The 24328-nt window shown below is 36.4% G+C and overlaps 2 protein-coding genes across 2 annotated transcripts; both read left to right on the plus strand.

Moving 5' to 3' along the window:
* The first annotated feature begins 438 nt into the window (after positions 1–438).
* LOC131037448 (cationic peroxidase 1) lies at positions 439–2043 on the plus strand. Its single transcript, XM_057969588.2, has 4 exons — positions 439–737; positions 850–1041; positions 1254–1419; positions 1508–2043. Exons 1-4 carry the CDS (start codon positions 531–533, stop codon positions 1891–1893), a joined length of 951 nt encoding a protein of 316 aa, XP_057825571.2. The 5' UTR covers positions 439–530; the 3' UTR covers positions 1894–2043.
* A 4424-nt stretch (positions 2044–6467) lies between these two features.
* Positions 6468–8249, plus strand: LOC131037443 (peroxidase P7). Its single transcript, XM_057969584.2, has 4 exons — positions 6468–6831; positions 6927–7118; positions 7514–7679; positions 7767–8249. Exons 1-4 carry the CDS (start codon positions 6598–6600, stop codon positions 8156–8158), a joined length of 984 nt encoding a protein of 327 aa, XP_057825567.2. The 5' UTR covers positions 6468–6597; the 3' UTR covers positions 8159–8249.
* The last annotated feature ends 16079 nt before the right edge of the window (positions 8250–24328 follow it).

Below are 24328 nucleotides of genomic sequence, written 5' to 3' on the forward strand. Positions count from 1 at the left end.
TACATTCTTTAAATATAAAAAAGCAAACTATGAATAGAGGTAACATGTACAGTGAAAGTAGTAGGGGATACCTATTAATCTTCCCTAGGCAAGCTAAAACTGTGTTAGGTAAAGCTGGCGTATGCATATGATTAATATACAATATTAGAAAGATCTCAGAATGGGCAGAGCTATAGAACATGCAAATAAGAATTTAAAATTGCAAATTATGCAGTGAACAGGCCGCTGCATTCACGAGGAAAGAACGAGTCGTAAAGTATGATTTTTTAATTCTAATACGCAAGCATGATTATTATAGCCATTACGGAAATTGATCATCTTTATTACATAGTTTTCGAGGCGGTGGTCGAAACGTGTGGACCAACGCGTTTTCAATTATGCAATGTGCTCTGTTTGGTTTCCCACCATAAGAAAAAGCAGCTCTCTATCAGTATCTAACTTTTCAGCGACAATAAAAAGCCAAGTGAATGGGCAGCTCTCAACGCCTCTCAAGTTTCTGCATTGTCGACTGGGCTGCATAGTAATCAATAATGAGGACTAGAGTTCTAAGTGCATGCATTGCCTTGATTTTGCTGTGTTTGAGTAAAGTGAATGGGCAGCTCAATTCGACGTATTATGACAGTACGTGTCCATCTCTATTGTCGACAGTGAAAGCTGCTGTGACAGCTGCAGTCGCCAAAGAGAAACGGATGGGCGCGTCGTTGGTCCGCCTTCACTTCCATGACTGCTTTGTTAACGTAAGAATTTCTATTCTTAAGATTTTCATCTACCTCCCCATCATGCTCTGTTTTATATCCTTTCTTCCTTCCAAGCTTTCCTGGTAAAACACGTCTCGTTTGTTTATTTCAGGGGTGTGATGGGTCAGTCCTGTTGGACGATTCGTCGACCATAACTGGAGAAAAGACTGCGGGCCCTAATAACAATTCCCTGAGAGGATTCGATGTAGTTGACACCATTAAATCTAAAGTGGAGGCCGTGTGCAGTGGAGTTGTGTCTTGTGCTGACATTCTCGCCATTGCTGCTCGTGACTCTGTGATCGCAGTAACTACTCTTTCTTAACCCCTTTAAAGGCCTTGAATTTATTGTGTCCTTTTTTAAATTTTCAAGCAATTATGTGGACTCTAGGTTGCGAAAGACTGATTTTGTTTTTGGCTATGGTTAAAATGAAACAAGAAGAATCATTTAATGATATTAGATTTTTACATTTATATTGTTGAAAAATTAAGAGCCCACTTTGTGTGTCCTCTTGCTAGTTGGGAGGGCGTACATGGACCGTGCAGCTAGGAAGGAGAGACTCGTTAACTGCAAGCCTGAGCGGTGCAAACAGCAAAATTCCAGCTCCCACGCTGAATCTCAGCGGGCTCATCTCAGCTTTCACAGCTCAGGGTCTTTCTGCAAAGGACATGATTGTGCTTTCAGGTAATTTTAAACATTCAATAAGAATATGACGATTTTCATTTGGTATACTATTGAGGTCTAATGGAGGTGACTGAATGATGATGTTTAGGTGCTCATACGATTGGTCAAGCTCGTTGTACTACTTTCAGAAGCCACATCTACAACGAAACCAATATTTTGAGTTCATTCGCCACTTCTCTTAAGGCTAACTGCCCTTTCAGTAGTGGAGATGACAACCTGTCGCCGTTAGATCTACAAACTCCCACAACCTTTGATAACAAATACTACATAAATCTGAAAAGCCAGAAAGGACTTCTTCACTCCGACCAGGAGCTATTCAATGGCGGATCTGCTGATTCTCAGGTGACCACATACTCCAATAATCAGGCTACCTTCTTCAGTGATTTTGCTACTTCCATGGTGAAAATGGGGAACATCAATCCCCTAACTGGTAGCAGCGGTGAAGTCCGAACAAATTGCAGAAAGCCTAATTGATTTGTCCTTCACAACTTTAATCGGGATTTGTCGACAGGATTCATAGATTACTCTGCAACTGTCATGGTTCAAAATATATATTTCGCAAAACGTGTAGACCCATAAATGAGCTATCAATGAAATGTTGACGTGAGTATAGTGTTTTTCCTATCGTGTTTTAAAAGGTTCAATGCAACGTTTGGGCTCACAAATGCTTTAAAGGGATAAAGGGGCCATGCATGGGTTTTTAGCACATCACAAATAGTGATTGATAAAGCAAATGTATATGTGGATGTGCATGAATTTTAGAAATTCTCTTTAGATCTCGACGGAGAATTAAAGTTAAAAATAACAAATTTAGTGACTTGGCAAATGAGTTTAAGTCTTTTTAAGCCATTACAGAGATACGTGTAGGATATAACAAAAGGTGATTTACATGTGATTATGTCCTATATTCTTGTTGATAGAGTTTTATAAATTTGAGTCTAATAGCCGTTAATTTTATATCAAATTAATATATGAAAATATAATATAAGTTTTGATTTCTTAAAATATATTATATTTATTAAAAAATAGAAAATAGTAGAAATAAAGAAAATATAGAATACATAAATGAATTATATATTAGAAAACTTAGAATTATAGATAGTTCAAAGAATATAGAGAAAACTTATCTTAGATACTAATTCACCTATCTTGTCATGTAAAACACATATTATAGTCAATTTTCTACATTATCATCCAATAATAATTATACATGATCTATAATTCCTATACACAAAGAAAAAATACGAGACTATAACTTGAAAATTATAGAATGGAAAATGATATTATTTAAACTATATCTTTATCTCAAACAAAATATATAAATGATAAATGGTTACAAGAGAATGCAAAACCCTTTTCTTTCCATTTCTAGATGGACTAGAGTGCCTAGTGCAATATTCCCTTCAAAAGAGACCCAAATTTGAATATTTGTAAGTGTTGGTTCCTACAATTTGTGATCCAATCCCAATATTTTCCCTTGACCATTCAAAGTCATCCTAAATTTAGAAATACCTTGAGAACCCTATATAACACAATCATTTATGATTCACAAGTATCAATTAACAATCTAGCAATTCATTTCTATCATTCCAATTGAAGAGAATATCTAAGTACAAAGATAATCAAGATACAATAACTTATCTTGAAGTATGATTTCATGATAGATTTGTTATGATTTATCATGTTATTTCATCAATGCTTTGAGGACTTGTTTAAAGAGCATTGCATCACCAACATTATCAATCCTAAGCTATAATATTGTCTATTCAATATTTCATTTATTAGTTATCCTTTACCTTACTAGGAGTAAGCTCTCTTTTAATTCATCATTACTATTGTGGAGGTGGAATCACCATTGCAGACTTTGACTTAGGAAAGCCCTATACAACACAACATTGTTACTCATTTATGTGTGCTAGTTATAGATCCGACAATCAAAATTTATAGATTTGCATAGTGGACTGAGATACATAGTCCCAAACTTTGAATAGTTGAAAACCCCTAGACTATGCCTATCAGATCATGTGTCTCACACTTTTTTGATAAATTTTGGAGGGAAGGATCTATAGTGTTTCCTGATCTAAAATATGAAGTTTTAGCTGACAAAAAGACCCTCAGGACTAAGGTTCTTATCTCACTAGTCCAACACTTTCAGCTCCAAATTTCAGCTACAAGTTCTTCTCTCTCTTGATTTTGGATTTGTACTTCTATATTTTCTTCCAGTTACTTATCTATCTATCTATGCAAAGTCTTGTCAATTTACCTTCATTTTACCTAGTCATTACATGTTCACATCAAATCATATCAAATCAAAAGAGGAAGTGATCAAACAAAGAATCTAGCTCCCTTTTAGAATTGAAGTTAGATATTGTGGGTTATTTACTCCAATGATTGATGGTGATTTGAGAATTTAGATCTTATTTGATGTCCCTAGGCTAAGACCTCATTTCAATACACATCAAGGAGATATCCACTACAAGCGTTTTGAGGGTTGTGGTTAAGAAATGGTTGCTACTTGAGTTATTGAGGATTAGGGTCAGAAGATACCATGGAGATGGATTCTAAAGTTTCATCATTAGGGAATACTCATTTACTAGAGGGAGAGGATATCAAAATTAGGAGATACCTTTTACTGGATAGTGATTATTACATATTTGATACTCATGGGGGTTGAGGATAAGGGATAGTGAATAATGACTCACAACAAGGAGAGAAGGATGGACAAAAACCTATATAGTTGATAGTGATCAAGTAACAAGGGTTGAAGTTTAGGGTTTTAGGATGCCTTCTAGCTTTTGGGTATGTTAGTAAGTGAGGATGTGAATTTATAAGATACATGGAATCTCAAATGTGTGGAAAATGAAGGGGAGGATATACTAACATGTAAAATTCTAAAATACTAATGGTTAGGAAAAATTGAGAATAAAAAAGAAGGGATGATAGAGTAAGGAAACTCAAAATCCCAATTAAAGCTAGAAATGGCATTAACACACTTATAGTTAGGATTTGTGACATTACATTCATTTTTTTCTCTTAAGAAACCTTTAGAAATATTATTGAGCTCTACCACATAACAATGGGACCTATAATTCTTGCCACCTCAAAACATGTTATATTAACATTTTCATTGATAGTGCATGTAAATTATTGAGAAAATTAGTTTATTAGTCTCTTGGAAAATAAAATTCACCACGTGATGCCAAATGTACCTCAAGTGTCCCTTTCATAGGCGAAACAAAAAAAGGTAATGTGGAAGTACTTAGAATCTTTTCATTCTACATTTCTTAATGTGAACCAAACATGTCATCCACCTTTCAATACTACAAAGATATGAAAATATGCTATTCTTTATAATGTGTAAGTCACTAATACCCACTACATTATTGCCTTCTTGCCACGTCAATCATTAACATTCATGTTCATATCAACCCCAAGTATATATCTTCCAAAATGACTCAATATGACAGCATGGTAAGCTTCAAACACTTTATACATATTAATAAGGGCCTGAACAACCCCACCATGCTTGCCAAGAAAACTACCTAGCAACTATAACCATAGCCAACTAGAACCATTCATCTACATAGCTATAGACCCATAGGAACAAAAATATAATCTCTTAGACATATAAGGCTTGTTTATTCTTTACCCTTATTTACAAACTCATGCAATTCAAAATAGAATGAGTGATTTATATGCTTGCCACCCAAGATCTACAGTTAGAGATAAAATGCACTATTACCTTACATGCCATTCATAATTTCCTTTTACCATCACCAATAACATTTGAGCACACCACATCCTCAGAATAACTTTATAAAGTAATGCCTGAGTTACACTAGCCCATTGCATTTTAAATATTATGGTACTTATCAAACAAAAATATATACATTATATTTTGAACCCACTCAAATGTCCATACACTAAGGTCTAATCCAATAAAAATAAAAAATATAAGCACATCATAGCAATACATGACATACACATAGCCAAATGGCTAAAAGACAAACAGCCTTTTAAGTGAAGGATTTGACCAATACCTATTTCGTTGCATAGAAAATGCAACATAGATCATTGTGTATAATAGGTGCAACAAAATAAAATGGTAGTATCTCGTTATTACATGGTAATGAAAGTCACTTAAAGGTGACCATCTATAATAAGACAATGTTTAGACACAAAATTGAGTGGGTGTAAATATATAGATGTTGGCACAAGATTTGAACAAGAAAACGATAGAAAATAGAGAATTATACATGGACTGCCATGAATATAGAAAGGTAAAACATAGAGGTCCATAGCAGCAAGACAAAGAAAGAGGTCCGCATTCATACAACTACAAGAACATTAAAGTTTATAAAATCAAATATTAACAAGCCATGAAGAACGGAAAAAATGAGTGCCATAGAAGAAACCCGTAGTCTATAGATACGTAGATAAGAAAGTGACATAAGTCTTTTCAAACTTTTCAGTAAAAGCTCTTCAATAAATAGTCGTATTTGTATTTTTGATCTCTTGTAAAAGAAGCATCCAATTGTCTACAGGTATATGGATTAAAAAGGCTATACATCTATTCAAACTTTTATATGAAAACTTTTCAGGATTTGTATTTTTAAGAAGTAGCATCCAACTGTCTAAAGGTAAATAGATAAAAAAACAATACATCTTCTCAAACTTTTGAGCAAAAACCCTTAAATAAATTATCTAACCCTGGTGCCCACATGTGCATGGATAAGAAAAGCCATGCATGTGACCAAATTGCTAGCTGATAGAGAAATTTGACACTACAACCGCTTTAATAATTGTACGTAAAGTGATTCGAATTGAATGTTCTTTGTCACACGTAAATTATGTGGGGGTCATGACAGCTACGGTAAACAGAAAAGACCGATAATAGTGTACGTGGAATATTTTGCATTGCCCATTTTGCTGACACAATATTCGAAATTTCGTATTAAAATGATGAAAGACAGCAAATTGTACACTAGTTTCTGGCTACTGGTCGCTATCCATGATAAGCTTAGTTAGTAAAAATGAAGCGATAAACAACCATAAACTCAGTTAGTCTGAGTAAAGTTGCGAACATGTTCAGCTATTAATAAACCAAGTTGTTTAGGTATTTTTCACTTGTCTGCATTCGAACTAAGTATTCTGATATAAGAATCATTGGTGGGCTTTATGTACCAATCCCCATTACAATCAGTGATGGCGATTAGTAATCCGATTGCATGTATTGTGCTGTTGATCATTTCTTCGTGGTGCGTAAATGGGCAGCTAAGTCCAACATTTTATGACAAAAGTTGTCCCAAGGCACTGTCGACAATCAAAGCAGCTGTAGCACAGGCAGTCGCCAAGGAAAAACGGATGGGGGCATCTTTGCTGAGGCTTCACTTTCATGACTGCTTTGTTAATGTCAGAATTTGTTTGAACTCTGGAAAACTAGTTTAGTTCTAGTTGATCTGGGCTTCAATGGAATCTCTTTTAGTAATAATGATCTCTGTTTGCAGGGCTGTGATGGGTGGATTTTGTTGGACGACACGCCAACATTTACTGGGGAAAAGACTGCGGCTCCGAACAATAATTCTGTAAGAGGATTTGAGGTGATCGACACCATCAAGACTCAAGTGGAGGCTGTTTGCAGTGGAGTTGTGTCTTGTGCTGACATTCTCGCCATTGCTGCTCGTGATTCCGTAGTTGAAGTAACTGTACTTCTATTCTCAGTATTATTTTGAGTAGAATTTATTGTTTTTTTCTTCTTTTCTATATAAAATGGTTTTTCTTTTCTAATAAGCTGTTTTTAAGATGGATTTTAGGGTATGATCTAAAATTTTAATGAAAAAATTATTTATATGATATTATATAAATTATTATGTTTTTGATCTTTAATTTAATTACATAAGATTTCACCTAACTATGAAGTATCCAAAAGGAAATGACATCTATCCAACATTCTAAATGCACATTTAACCTTCTTTATTAATTAAATTCTTGTACGCTCATTCTACCTCTATATATATTTTGTTTATTATCTATTCTCTGTTTTGGATGAAATTGAGAAGAAAAATCTAACGTGCACAGTATTTATGACTGCTAGTTGGGAGGGCCATCATGGACGGTGATGTTGGGAAGGAGAGACTCCACTACTGCAAGTAAAAGCGCTGCAAACACCAGCATTCCAGCTCCAACTCTCAACCTTTCAGCACTCATCTCATCTTTCAGTGCTCAAGGTCTTTCTAGAAAGGATTTAGTTGCCCTTTCAGGTAATAACAATATTTGTGTAAACTAGTTTCTTACAAGATGCAAAATTATTTAAGCTTAAATGGATTAATCAGGAATGTTTGATGTAGGTTCTCATACAATTGGTCAAGCCCGCTGCACCAGTTTTAGAGCTCGGATCTACAACGAATACCAGATAAATACTTCATTTGCCACTTCTCTTAAGGCAAACTGCCCAAGCACCAGTGGCAGTGGTGACAACAATCTTGCTCCCTTAGATCTCCAAACTCCCACGGTCTTTGAAAACAACTACTACAAAAATCTGCTAAGCCAGAAGGGACTTCTCCACTCTGACCAGCAATTATTTATTGGAGGATCTACCGATTTGCGGGTTAAGAAATATTCTCTTCATCAGAAAACCTTCTTCAAGGATTTTAAAGCTGCCATGGTGAAGATGGGAAACATCAAGCCTCTCACTGGCACCAAGGGACAAATCAGAAAGAATTGTAGAAAGCCCAATTAAATATTTTTATCTGTTTAAATTTATAATCTAAACTGTTGTTTATAAATACTTAATAATATCATTATTATAATAATAACTTATAATTTTAATAGTCTATTCTTATTAAAAAAGTGGTTGTAGAAATAGAATCTATTAAATAATATAATTATTTCTGTTTTTTATATATGTATTTTTTTTTTGTTATTTTTAGTTTGAAGTTTAAACTATATTAGTTGGTATGAGTTTTCTACAGTTTTTAAGTTTATGTGTTTTTTGTTTTGCTAGATGTTTCAAATCACACTCAGTGATCTATCATTAAAAAAACAAAAATATAAAATTAAAATACAAAAATATCTTTTATATATATATATATATATATAATTAAAATACAAAAATATTTTTTATAAAAAAAAAATAAAAATTAATATCTAATAAAAATTTGAATTTGATTAGAAACCAGAAACTTGAACACAACCCACACTATATTATTCATTATTATGGGTTAATTCATTTTCAAAAGCATTACGGTAAGCCAGGGGACACAAAAGATTATTCTTACTATGGAGGTGAAATCCATTATGGTGTTTGCTTTATGTAGTTTGATAGGTCACATCAGAAGTAGGATTCATGCTACAGAACGTCTCTTCTGTCTGTATTTTTTACTAAGATATCAAGTCTACAGCTATATCTGCTCGGTAATGACAACAGAGCTCTGTTGTACGGGATAAGACATCTCAAAAATGCTACTGCACAAGATCTTGCTGGGTTGTTTCTTTTCTTAAGGAAGGAAAGCCAAGGCAAATAAGAAAAGCTAACATCTATTTTCGTTTCTCATAATAAAAAGGATATAAATTAAATAAATATTTAATATTGCTTAATCAACTTCAATCTTTGACAATAATCTTATTAAGCTTTAGACAAGTTAGTTGAATAATTCTAGTTTCTATAATTATGTATGTTAATGGGGATAGAATGTCATTCTTCCTTAACATAGATCAAATTGATTTTAAGTCAAGAAACAAAGTAGGGGAAGAGCACCAGTAGTTGAGCATGTATCAATTGTTGTGAGGGTTGTTGATACCTTTTGTTCCAAAAATTGAACAAATAAAATCTATTGTTTGAAACATAAAATATCAATTTTTGTTAAGAAACGTACCAATAGTTGTTAAGAAATGTACCAATAGTTGTTAGGAAATGTACTAATATTGTAAAAAGTAACCAATCAGGTGATGCCATATCAGCTGCACAACTATTGGGGTCTCTTTTGCACGCCTATTGGTCTCACTTTTTTTTTGGATTGTTTTGGACACCTTGGCAAAAAGCATGTTGATGTGGCACCATACTTGATGATGTGGTGCTGAAAGCTTAGTTATAAGCAAGGGACTTGCCAAGTAAGCTATTGTAAAAAATTGAGAGTGATTTGAAATTTCCACGTAAGATTTTGAGAAAGGCGAAGTTAGAGTGCTCAACTACTGGTGCTCTTCCCCTATCATATGGTGATTGACAAAGTATCATATGCTCATAAAAGCAATCATGATAAGTGAAAAATTCAAGAAAAAATAATAATATAAATGTAACCATCAATAAATATAAAATTAGCATCACTAGAGTTATCCACTCTTCATCAAGTAGTTCCTTTCAATCGGCTAGTAGCTCTTAAATAGTGCGAGTGGTCTCCTCTCTCTCTCCTTGGAGCCTTCTTGTAATTGCGAATCTAGAATGCCAAATAATAGAAACTAAGAACTCCTTAGTGATAAGATAAGGAAAGCTAGGTAATGGAACTTTCTTAGTCATTGGGAGAGCCACCTACGCTATTGAGAAGACGCAAATGAATAAAAAGTGGGCAATGGGTATCTCATATGAGAGTTAATATGTGGAGACCAACTAAACTATTATCTTATCAATGACGGAGAAGAACCTTTCTGCTAGCTTTGCAAGAAATGTTAAGAGGAGTCTAGGCATCCATGCCATTGGCCTCGATGGGAGGTTTTGTTATAGGGGAAAAAGATCTTCTTCTTTGGTCTAGAATTTACACGAGCACATTGAAGTGAGTAGAAAAAATTGAATCAACAATATTATTCAGAAATATAGTAGCATTTCTATCTTTGAATTTAAAAAATAATCTCTAATCTTCAAGCATATAGCTAGAATAGTTTAAGTCAATGTTTCGTCTTGCTATCCAATTAAATATTATCACAAATAATTTATTTGGTCTAAAAGAATCAAACAAATTGTAAGTTCATTTAGGGCATTTTTGTACAGATATAGAAATAAAATAAATGCAAAAGAGTTATATGTTTCCTATAACACAAGAATTTGGGTTTTAAAACATGAAAATTTGTGAATCAATTGTTATTTTGAAGACCTTGCTAAAGTAAACAAGGTGAAAATGCATAATCTTGGGCTCCATTATCACTTTCCAAATCATTTGGAAGCATTTTTCCCAAATGATAGATAGAGAGCAATGAGGCCATCAAGAATTTAGTATTTTAATTGTAAGAAAATATAGTGAAATCCATTTGTCTTCTTTACTTGGTGTATACCTATAAAAGAGGTTTCCACATAACAATTCTAGTCCTTCTAGAAAGGCTTAATAGAGTGCATAATAATTTTGTGCAAGTGTTGCAAAGGCGCAACCTTAATTGTTTCTTGGAATAGTTACTTATCCACAAGATTTAGACTGATTTTATAGATCTATTGTGGTCAAGAAAGCCAAGTAGAATCAATCGTCAAATATATATTCGAAAAACTTAAAAGAGCACAATACAAAAACCTATTGAATGAGTTGGCTAAATAGGAAACCCACATATTGACTAAAACAACCAAACCCATAATTCACATAAATAAGCAAGACTAATCATATGCTAGCTATAATCCAATAAACAATCAGGAACAATCTATAGGACCAAGGAATAATCAAATTATATTCCAAGATTTAAGTTAACATATAAGGTCACTTTTCTAATCACATACATTCAAGACACATGATGACATATATAAACATAAATAGTTATTATTTTTTTATCATAGTGAAAAATACAAATATGAGACTATTACACTAATCATGATGAATTCAAAAAATACTAAATTCCCATGTTCTTCGTGTTGATTTCTAAATTTTATAAATGACAAATGAAATATTTTACAATGAGATTGAATTCCTTCTCAATTGTGTTACATTACTCTTTTATATATGTGTACATATATTGCTCTTCTCTTTGAATCTTTCCAAGATGTTCTAACCCTTATTTCCATCTCAATATATTTTTTTTCTCTTATATTTCTTTTTATCTTATTGTTTTTGTCTCCCTTTCATTATAACTCTATTTTTTTCTTTAAAATTCTACTCTCCTTATCCCATGCAGCCCTTGTTTCTTTATTCCACCTACACATCATCTTCCTACTTTTCTTTCTTCTCTTTTATAAATATTTCTCCTTGTCCTCTCTTTGTCTATGCACTATTATAGATTGGTCTATATCAATTTCAAAAATATTATATCCTCTTACTCTACATGACCTACCCCTTTTGCCTTCTCTACCATCTTCTTCACTCTCTCATGTAACTTTAAAAACATTCCTCTATTAGTTGTATACTATGTATGTCATAAAATTGAAAAGCTTTCTAAGTGTAATGTCCCCTTTACTATTGTTGGCTTGTTCTATCCCATCCTTGTTCTTTACCTCCCCTTATTCTTTAAGCATGTGTTAAACCTACAAATATAATAAAATTTCTAAATATGAGGATGTTACTTCCTATTTATAATCTTATGTGTGTTTTTAGATTTCCTCATATTGACATGCTACTTTGCATTTATTTATTTTCCACTTCATAAATTTTCTTTTTCACTTATGTGGCTTGCACCTTTGGATTTATAACGAACTATAGACATACACAATAAATTTGGTCCTTAAGTCCTAACTATTCTATACATCCTCTTCTCCTTGATTTATCTTCCTTTATCAGCAAACATTCATCTAAATCTCCAACATCTCTTTTCCTCTAAGTCCTAAATCTTGAACTTACAAACTTATCCCTTCTATCTAGAAACCCCAATCCCTAATCCCTATGAGATTATACTTTTCCTCTTCATCTTCCCTTTATATCATGGGTTTGACATATTTTCTTTTCTCAACCCCTTTCTAGTTTCACTCATGTAATAGGATTTTGCATCCCTTCCTCCAAAAAATGCACAAAGTACTTGGTAAGCCTCAAATTTGATCCTCTCCTTCTCTTTGACATGTATTTCATATTAGGAATTCAAAAATTTCCTTTGGATCCTTGCTCTTTTTCCCTTAATACTATGTGGTAATTTCATGATACTACTCTTGCATGTTCCCTTTGTAGAAACTTGGAGATCCTTTTACTATCTTCCATCTTAAATAGTTTCATTGGGTATTGACAATTTCTTGAATTCCACTCGTCCTCGTGCATCTTCCTAAATTCTTTTAGAATTTTCATACCCACATCTCCCAATGCAAAAAGTCATATGTTGCATCACTTTTCCTCAACTTCCAACTCCTAATCCTTATTAACATTTTGGTATGACATTTCTTGAAATATTTATTATTAAGAAAGAAAAACATTTGATACATCTTGGATTCTATCCAATCGCAAGAAAATGTAACCCCTAATGTCCAAGCTAGAAAACTATGTACTTCCCTTGTTTCGCCAATGACATCACTATGACCAAAATTAAATGTGGTAGATACGCGCAATACCCAGAATCCTATAAAAATACATTGATCCCATCAAAGGCACACATCTACACACAAGGCCATGTAAAAAATATGAAAATGGGTTTAAGTACCTCAATGTCATTAGTAAAATCCTATTTGTTGGAATTCTAAAAGTAGGCCCCCACCTATTACCTGAAAATAGGGAAGACATTCCGATTGTCTTAAATAGTTAAGGACTAGATCCAAGGGATTTTATATTGCGAGAGGATGTGGTGTTGTGTTAATTACATTGACTAGCACATGATTCCCAAAAAACCCCTAATGACTCGCTAGAATGCATTATAATATAATGGTATAAATATATAGTTGAAATATGTAACAAGAATTGGTTGTTGAGCCAATTTATCGAATGAAAGTGTCTCAATTTGATTGTAGGGAATCAAACGATATAATTCTAGTTTGCAAATAAACAAGGTATACTTTTTAAGTTGTAAGAAAGGTAGTAAATACACACTATACATGTAAATGTATATCTCCAAGGTGGCTATAATGATTTAGGGAGATGCACAAACCTAGTTGCTGATTCTCTATTGTCATATTTATTGTATGAATATAACAAGGGTTATATAAATGGGTGAAAACTTCTTATTCATTGCAAATATATTATGATGGTCTCTCTTTTGTTCTATGTGGGTTCTTATAGTATTAAGATGGATCATTAATAATATTCATTTGTATGAAGTATCATTTCTAATGTGTATGCATAAACATATTTAGTTTCATTTATGATTTGTAGGTGTATCTCTAATTGGATTTGTGTCAATGTTGTCATTGATGTGAAAACCGGTGATCTGGTTAGGACCGGATGTATCATAAGCAATTTTGGTATTGTAGGTTAAGAATCAATGGGAGATAGGTGTGTATGTGATATGAAGTAGTAAGGCATACATTTTCTACTAGAGTCATTTTCGGAAGATCCTCATCCCCAGAATCCCATGTTGCGCTTATATTGGCTTGTATCCAGTTTTGATATCAGTTGTGTGAGTTACAGTATCAGTTGTATCAATCATAGTAGTTATATCAGTTGTATCCATTGTATTGCTATCAGGATGATTATAATGCATGTTTTTATGTTCTGAAATTTGTGGCATCTGTATCTTGAAGTTTGGGAGTTATTGTGCTTGGAATTTATGCTTATGGGTCCGAAGACTATGGGTCTGGTAGACCCCTATTTTGTTTCGGTTATTAAGGCATACGTTTTGGTAAATGAGGTTGGTATAGGTTGACTTGTTTATCATATTTTTTGTCGAGGTATGTTTTGGATAATGTGTTGATCCGAGCAACATATTATTGTGTAAGACATTTGTGCTTGGTTGACATATTATCTTGATGAATGAGCTTACCAATATATATATATATATAGAAGGTGTGTGAAATGAAAAAATAAGTATGAGGAATATGTGATAGAATAAAGCAAAGTGTGGGTGACCGTAAGAGGTATGCGAGTGACAAAATTGTGGACAACAGAGCAGTTGTTGTAAGAGAAGTAGTTTATAGTGTGAGTAGAATATGAGTGAAGGTGTGTATAGTATTGCAGTAGTCCTTTATTGTACCTACTACAAGCAGTTGGTTAGCAGATTGTAGACAAAGTGGTGCAATGATCGCTTATCAGACTTGCTGCAGGCAATTGTGGATAATGGTGCAGTGATCCCTTACTGGGTTTGTTGTGAGTTTTTGTGAGTTGTTATTTTAGCTTAATCTGGAACTAACTTTATGCATTAGGAGATACAATTTTCCTCAGTTCAATTATTTTCGATTGTAGTGAGCATTGCGGTAGTGAGCTACTTTGTGATCTAGCAATGAGCCATCTATCAGTGAGCCACCCCATTTTGTAAACACCATGTAACTAGTTATATTATCTTGAGAGCTAACACTCTTTGTGGTTTTTCCCATTTATTTTTTCCACATATAAAATCTGGTGTTCAATTTGTGGATGTTTTATTTATTTATTTGCATTTGTTATTTCATGTTGATGAGATTAATTGTTAAGGTTAACGTGTCAGCAAAAGTTTTGAAAGTGTGGGAATATTGAATCACCCCTCCTCTTAGTATTTTGGTCCATTCAACCAATTCTACAATTGGTATCAGAGCTTGGTCCCTTGCTTGAAAGCTTAACAACTTGAGGGAGATCCTTATTGGTTAAATCATGGCACTGATGTGTATAACCAAAGAATATCGAATCTAGATGAGGAATTGAAGACAACTCTTGAAGATCTGAAAAATGTGGAATCTGAGATTGAAGAATTGAAAGAGAATGTGAAGGTAGCGAATGAATCTGTGCAGAAGCTGAGAGAACAAATCTGGAAGTTCAAATTGAGACATAAGGAAGTTAACAATCAGTTGAAGTAGATGAATGAAACCATTAAAGATCTGATACCATAGATTAAGGAGAAGAACGAGATTGAGGAAACCCTGAAAGAAGCAATCAAGCTGAAGAAAGAAGAATGTGAGAAGCTAGAAGAAGTGAATAAGTTGAAGGAAGAAAGGTTCTTGATAGAAGAAATTTTTTGGAAGATTTGATTAACATGCAGAAAACTCATTTAGACAAGACTACACTTGGATTTCATATTGTTGAATGTTAAAATCAGAATGATAAAGACAAAGACAAGGAAGTCAAATTTGAAGTAGAAAAAAAACCTAAAGATGTAAGTAAAACCCAAAATCAGAGATATACTACAAAGAGACTACCAGTTCGTCAACCGAATGCACAAAGGTAACCATTATTTATTGGTTGTTGTTTTTAATGAAGTAAATTTGGTCATAAGGTTGTAGACTGTAGAAGCATTCAATGTTACAATTGCAAGAGGTTTGGTCACAAAAACAATTACTATATAAATCATGCTATGAGTTAGAATCATAATCCAGCTGGATCAAACAAGGTGAATAGTAAATTTCATAGATATTGTTATATATGGAATGGTTTGGTCATAAAGCTAATCAGTTCAAATCTAGAACACATTCAACAAATTCAATACAAAGGAACATCAATTGTTACAAGTGCAAACAATCTGGATATTATGCTAATTAATGCATAAGGGTATGTGCACCAAGTTGTGGTACCAAAAGGGGGTCTTAAGATGCCACTTTTTTCTGAAATCAACAAAGTTTGAACTTCAACGACAAATTGAAGATAGTTAGACTCCAAATTTGAAGATGCAACAAGAACAAGAGTCAGAGTGCTTCGAGTCTACTTTCTAAACTACTAATTTTTTTTCAAAATTGGGGAGATTAAGGGCTTCAAAAAGGGGGGCCACAAAAAGTGGTCCTATTTTTTATGCAAAAAACATAACATAGTGTCTGTTGTGGCCCCCCTAAAATGTTAACTTTTTTTTTGAATTTTTAAAATCACTTTGGTGAGAAATTAGTTAACACCTTGTAGTTTATGCCAGATTTTTCTGCTAATGTTTTAATGAGCATATGATTTTTTACTAATTTTTGAAGTGGACACATCTTGAAAAACAAAAATTTGTGCGTGCTCCCCCCTAAAATCATTGATAACTAATAAAAAATGAAAAGTTTTTTTTTTAAATTGTGTAGAATGGAGTCTAGTTTCTAAAAATGTAAGTTTCTTCAAAATCCGATGAACATGTAAAAAACTATACCCAAAATAGTGCATGTTGGTTTTTGACCAAAAACGAACACACTAACAAAAGAAATTATAGATGAAAGCCTTAACGAAATCAAAATGTGAAAAGAATTACATGCTTGGATAGCTAAGAGAGAGATTGAGGTCTCTATGGTATTTTTTTTTAGTTTTATTGAAACACGTGCAAACCTGATGGAGAGCACGGCCAAAAATATGTGAAAATTTTCTAATCCTCTACTAAAAACACGTCTCAGGCCTGAAATGGTCATCCAACCCTTTGGGTTGGAAGCCCAAGTACAATCCAACCCAAAGGGTTGGTAGTTCCCAATGCAGACCATTTGGCAAGTGCCAAATATGGCGCTCGCCCTGTTTGATGCTCGCCAAATGAAAAAAAATGACTTTTCCCATTTGGTGCGCGCCAAATTTGGCGTGCGCCAAATGAGAAAAGTCAAATTTTTTCATTTGGCGAGCACCAAATTTGGCACACGCCAAATGTCTTTCATTGTCCAATTTGAAGGTTTTGTGATGCAAATATATACATGAAATATAATATTTAAGTATAAGTCACTTTAAGTTATATTTCATGTATATATTGGTAGGATGTTTGAGAGTGGTTTCAACTCTATAGGAGTTATAATGTAGATTCTTGTTTTTAGAGGATCATATTGACTTTCATACTTGGTCAAATTTCAATAATCAACATTCTCCTATTAGCACTCTTTAGATCCATATCTCACTATCTTTATCTTCCCTAAACTCTACACCTATCTCTCTCCCTCTCGTGTCTCTCTCACTTCTTTTTCCCCTCTCTAGGTATATCCTACCCTCTCTACCTTTCATCCCTTCCTTGTACCCTAATTTATATCCTTGACACCCTTCCTCTCTCTTCTCTCTCACTCTCTTATTATTTCTCTCCCCTCCCACTCATTTCTCTTGTTCACTACCGATCCCTTCTATCCTCTCTCTCCCCATATCTAGGGCTCTCCTTCCCTCCCTATTCACCTCACTACCTCTCCCTCCCTATATTATTGCCCACCTCTCTCTCCCCCTCTAGGTTTCTCACTTATCTAATTGTCCACTCTCTAGTTATCTCCCTCCCTCTCCACCTTTCTCCCCCTTTCCCTTGCCCCTATCTATTTATGAACACTCTCCCTCTCTTCTCTCTCTACAAACCTAGATCCATCTCCTCGTTCTCTATGTATCTCGCTCCCTCCATTTCTACCTCTCCATCCATCCCCTCTTACTCATCTCTTTTTTCTTCTATCTCTTCTCTTCTCTCTCCCTTCCCTCTCTAGATCTCTCCCCTCCTTTCTTCCCCTCTCCATTTATATATCCTTCCCCCACTCTCTCATTATCTCTCTATCTCTCTTATCCTCTCTCTTCATTGTCTATTTCATTAACTCTCCAACCCACCCTCTCTCCCCTCTCTAGGTTTCTCCCTCCCTTCCTCTCCACCTATCTACCTTTGCATATAGGTCTTGTTACCCACCTCTCTTTATCCCCCTCTATCTATCTCACTCCTCTCTTGAAATCTAGGTCTCTTGCCTATCTATATGTCCCCTCTATAGTTCTCTCTCTCCCTCTCTATCTCTCTTCCCCTCCTCCTTAACATACGACCCACAACAACACCAAGTGGTGTCCTAAGGGGTCATAAGACACCATATGACCCTTGACAACACCTAAGGAGTCATATGGTGCCCTAAGGGCACACCATATGACACCTTATGACACAATACAACCCATAATGACACCATATGATGTCCTCAGGGGTCATATGGTGTCCTAAATGGTCATAGAACACCATATGACCCCTTAGGATACAATATGACCCCTAATGATACCTAAGGGGTCATATGTTGTCCTAAGGGGTCATATGACACCATATGACCCCTTAGGACATAATATGACCCTTAATAACATCTAAGGAGTCATATGGTGTCCTAAGGGGTCATAGGACACCATATGACCTCTTAGGACACCATACAACCCATAACGATACCATATGGTGTCCTAAGGTGTCATTGGACACCATATGACCCAAAACAACACCATATGGTGTCCTAAGGGGTCACAAAACACTAGATGATCCCTGTGGACACCATATGACCCATATTGACACTATACGATGTGCTAAGGGGTCATATGGTGTCCTAAGGGGTCATAGGACACCATATGACCCTTTAGAACACAATATGACCCCTAACGACACTTAAGGGATCATATGGTGTCCTAAGGGGTCATAGGACACCATATGACCCCTTAGGACACAATATGAACCCTAACAACATGTAAGTGGTTATATGGTGTCCTAAGGGGTCATATAACACTATATGACCCCTTAGGACACCATATAACCCAGAACGACACTATATGGTATCCTAAGGGGTCACATGGTGTCCTAAGGGATCATAGGACACCATATGACCCCTTAGGATACCATACAACCCATAACAACACCATATGGTGTCTTAAGGGGTCATAGGATACCATATGACCAATTATTACACAATATGATCCCTAATGACACCTAAGGGGTCATATGGTGTCCTATGGGGTCATAGGGCACCATATGACCCCTTAGGACACAATACGATGCATAACAACACCATATTGTGTCGTAAGGGGTCATATGGTGTCCTAAGGGGTCATAGGATACAATATGACTCCTTATGACACAATATGACCCCTAACAACCCCTTAGGGGGTTATATGATACCATATGACCCCTTAGCACTCTATACGACCTATAATGACACCATATGGTGTCCTAAGGGGTCATATAGTGTCCTAATGGGTCATATAACACCACATGACCCCTTGGCACACCATAAGACCCATAATGACACCATATGGTGTCCTAAGGGGTAATAGGACACCATATGACCCTTTAGGACACCATACAACCCATAACAACACCATATGAGGGCTCATATGGTGTCCTACACCATATGACCCCTTAGGACATCATATGACCCATAATGACACCATATTGTATCCTAAGGGGTCATATGGTGCCCTAAGGGGTCATTGGACACCATATGACCCCTCAGGACACCATACGACTCATAACGACACCATATTGTATCCTAAGGGGTCATATAGTGTCCTAAAGGGTCATAGGACACAATATGACCTCTAACGACCCCTTAGGGGGTCATAGGATACCATATGACCCCTCAAAACACTATATAGCCCATAACAACACAATATGTTGTCCTAAGGGGTCATACAACACCATATGACCCCTTAGCACACCATGCGACCCATAAAGGACACCATATGGTATCCTTCATCTAACACCATATGACTCCTTAGGACACCATATGACCCATAAAGACACCATATGGTGTCCTATGGAATCATATGGTGTCCTAAGGGGTCATAGGATACCCTATGACCCCTTAGGACACAATATGATCCCTAACAATACCTAAGGGGTCATATGGTGTCCTAGGGGTTCATGGTGACCTTGAGAATTGAGAGAGACAATAAGAGAGTAAGGAATATATATGAGAGAGTCGTATGGTGTTTTATGACCCCTTAGAACACCATATGACCCCTAAATACACCATATGGTGTCCAAAGGGGTCATATGGTTTCCTAAGGGGTCATATGATGTCCTAAGGGGTCATATGGTGTTCTATGACCCCTTAGGACACCACATGACTCCACATGACACCACATGACCCCTAAAGACACCATATGGTGTCCTAAGGGGTCATATGGTGTCGTTAAAGGTTATATGGTGTCCCATGGGGTCATATGGTGTTCTATAACCCCTTAAGGCACCATATGACCCCTAACAATACCAAATGGTGTCCTAAGGGGTCAAATGGTGTCCTATAGGGTCATATGGTGTTCTATGACCCCTTAAGACACTATATGACCCTTAACATCATCATATGGTGTCCTAATGGGTCACATGGTGTCCTAAGGGATCATAGGACACCATATGACCCCTAACATCATCATATGGTGTCGTTAGGAGCGTATGGTGTCCTAAGGGGTCATATGGTATTTTATGACCCATTAGGACACCATATGACCCCTAACAACACCATATGGTGTCGTTAAGGGTCATATGGTGTCCTAAGGGATCATAAGGTGTCCTAAGGGGTTATATGATGTTTTGTGACCCCTTAGGACACTATTTGACACTTTAACACACCATATTACCTCTAAGAACACTATATGGTGTCCTAAGGGGTCATATGGTGTTTTTAGGGGTCATATGGTGTCCTAAGGGGTCATATGGTGTTCTATGACCCCTTAGGACACCATATGACCCCTAACAACACCATATGGTGTTTTAAGGGGTCATTTGACATCATTAGGGGTCATATAGTGTCCTAAGGAGTCATATGGTGTTCTGTGAACCCTTAGGACACCATATGACCCATTAGGACACAATATGGTGTCATGAGGGGTCATATGGTGTTGTATGGTGTCCTGAGGGCTCATATGGCATCCTAAGGGGTCATAGAACACCATATGACCCCTTAGGACAACATATGTTGTCATTAGGGGTCATATTGTGTCCTACGGGGTCATAGAACACCATATAACCTCTTAGGACTCTATATGGTGGCGTTAGGAATTATATGGTGTCCTAAGGGGTCATATGGCATCCTAATGGGTCATAGAATACCATATGACCGCTTAGGACACCATATGACCCCTAACGACACCATATGACCCCTAATGACACGATATGGTGTCTTAAGAGGTCATATGGTGTCCTGAGGGGTCATATGGTGTTATGTGACCCCCTAGGACACCATATGACCCCTTTTAACATCCTAGTACATGACATGACCACTTGTGACACCATCTGACCCCTCAAGACACAATATGGTGTCGTTAGGGGTCATATGGTGTCCTAAGGGGTCATATGGTGTTGTTAGGGATCATATGGTGTCTTAAGGGGTCATATGGTATTCTATGATCAATTTGGGCACCATATAACCCCTTAGGACATCATATGACCCCTAACGACACCATGTGACCCCTTAGGCACCATATGACCCCTAATGACACTATATGGTATCGTTATGGGGCATATGGTGTCATAAGGGGTCATTGAATACCATATGACCCCTTAGGACACTATATGGTAATGTTAGGGGTCATATGGTGTCATTAGGGGTCATATGGTATCCTAATGGGTCATATGATGTCCATAGGGGTCATACAACACCAAATGACCCCTTAAGACACTATATGGTGTTGTTAGGGCTCATATGGTGTTCAAAGAGATCATATGGTATCCTAAGGGGTCATAGAACACCATATGACCCATAGTGACACAATATGACCCCTTAGGAGACCATATGACTTGTAACGACACCATATGTTGTCCTAAGAGGTTATATGGTTTCCTAAGAAAGATAGTAATGGTTTCCTAAAGGGTTATATGGCCCACCATGCTCCTGTACATACCCAAATGGGTTATATAGAGATATAAGATACCTAGAGGGGGAGAGAGGCGTGAGAGACCTAGATAGGGTGAGAGAGAGAGAGGGTTGAGATAGATGGAGGGCAGTAGAGAGAGGTTGGTAATGAGATATGGATGGAGATGTAGAGAGGTGGAGAGGGAATGAGGGAGAAACCTAGAGAGGGTTAGAGAGGGTGTGATAGAAAGCTGATGATGTAGAAGATAAAGAGAGAATAAGAATTAGTAGGGAAGAGAGAGAGAGATGGGATAAGGAGGGAGAGGGAGATAGAGAGGGAGAGGGGAAGAAAATAATAGAGATGCCTATAAATGGGAGGGAAGGATAAGAGGAGAGATGAAAGAATAAAGAGAGAGAAGAGTATGAGGGGATTAAGGGAGAGGTAGACATGGAGGGACTACAAGACCTAGGGAAGGAGATGATGTAGAGGTGGGGGGAAAGTGAGAAGAGGATGAGAGAGTTCAAAAATAGATAGGGGTAAATAGGGAGGGAGATATAGGGGAAGAGAGAGGGAAATAAATATATTGGGAAAGAGAGATGAGAGACCTAGATGACAAGAGAGAGGAATGAGATAGATAGAGGGAGGGAGAGAGAGGTGAGTAATGAGACATGATGTAGAGGTAGATAGGTGGAGAAGAAGGAAGTGGTAAACCTAGAGAGGTGAGAGAGAGTTGATGACCTAGAATGTAGAGAGAGAATAAAAGAGGAAGAGAGAATTAAAAAGTGGGGGAGTGAGATATATATGGGGGTATGTATGGATGGGGAGGTAGAGAGGGAGAGGGGAAGAAATGAAGGGAGAGACCTAGAGAAGGGAGGGAGGGAGAATAGAAGAGATAGAAGAACAAAGAGAGGAGTAAGAGGGGATGGATGGAGAGGTAGACATGGAGAGAGTGAGATACCTATGGAAAGAGGAGATAAAAAGGTTAGGGGAGGAAGAGAAAAGGAGGGAGTTCATAAAGGGATACGGTTAAGGAGGAGGGAGAGAGAGGTAGAGAGGGACATGGAGAACTATAGAGGGGGCATATAGATAGGTGAGAGACCTAGATGGCCAGAGAGGAGTGAGATAGATAGAGGGGGATAAAGAGAGGTGGGTAACGCAGCCTATATGTAGAGGTAGATAGGTGGAGAGGAAGGGAGGGAGAAACATACAGAGGGGAGATAGGGTGGGATGGAGAGGTAATGACATAGATAATGAAGATAGAGAATAAGAGAGGAAGAGAGAAGATGAGAGAGTGGGAGAGGGAGATAGAGAGGGAGAGAGGAAGAAAGGAAGGTAGAGACTTGGAGAGGGGAGGGAGGGAGAATAGAAGAGATAGAAGAAGAAAGAGATGAGTAAGAGGAGATGGATAGAGAGGTAGACATGGAGGGATTGTGAGACCTAGAGAATGAGGGGATAGAAGGGTTTGGAGAGAGAGAGAGAGAGAGTTCATAAATAGATAGAGGTAAGCAGAAGGGAGAGAAAGGTGGAGAGGGGGGGAGAGAACTAGAGGGTGGACAATTAGATAAGTGAGAAACCTAGAGGGGGACAGAAAGGTGGGTAATAATATAGGGAGGGAGAGACAGTGAGGTGAATAGTGAGGGAGGTGTTGGGTCTCAAATCAACAGATTGGATAGGTTCTAAGGAAATGCCAACTCCTATGATCAAACCCCCCAATTGAATTGGCCAACTTATAGAGTGAACCTATTTGGTTACTAACTCTCTCACTTTAGGCTATGCAGGACCCAGGCGGGTATACCCACTCACTAGTTGTTCCTTCAACTAATGCTTTTTATAGCAGATTTAGTTTCTTAATCTAATATCTCCTAGTCTCATAATGGATTAAGTTTCTTAAACAGACTGATTTCAGATGTGTGTATTAATCTATGTATCTTACAAAAGTATATATGTTAAACTTTGGCTAAATTACCTACTATACCTACTCTACTAATCCTACTGTGATGAATATGGCGATAAGCTGTAATTTATAAATGGCCAGTGCCTTCTTTGCTATCTGGGCTACAGAGTCTTTATATTTCCTGAGGACTTACTGTATGATCTTGTGAGACAGTTTTTAAACCCACCCCTTTTGTGGATCTGTCAGTTACTATTTCTTATGAGATCAATTGAATGCTTATACCATAAGTTGCTTGAATGAATCTAACCCTACCTTTAAGGGACCACCCAAGTAAGCACTGCAAAGAACAATTATAATTCACAAGAAGAACTTTTATTTTCAACCTTATAACATACACCATGAATTTCACTCAAAGAATATGAATAACCTTATCTTCTTTAGATAATATCACAAGCAACTGCCAACAACAAATGAAATAATCCACAGCGCATACGCAAAGAAAAGATGACTGATTATATTATGTATCCATCAAAAATTTTATAACAGGAAGCTTTCAAGCTCTCATATATCTTATCCCCTTCAT

Source organism: Cryptomeria japonica, chromosome 3, assembly GCF_030272615.1.
Source record: "Cryptomeria japonica chromosome 3, Sugi_1.0, whole genome shotgun sequence".
NCBI classification, from domain to species: Eukaryota; Viridiplantae; Streptophyta; class Pinopsida; order Cupressales; family Cupressaceae; genus Cryptomeria; species Cryptomeria japonica.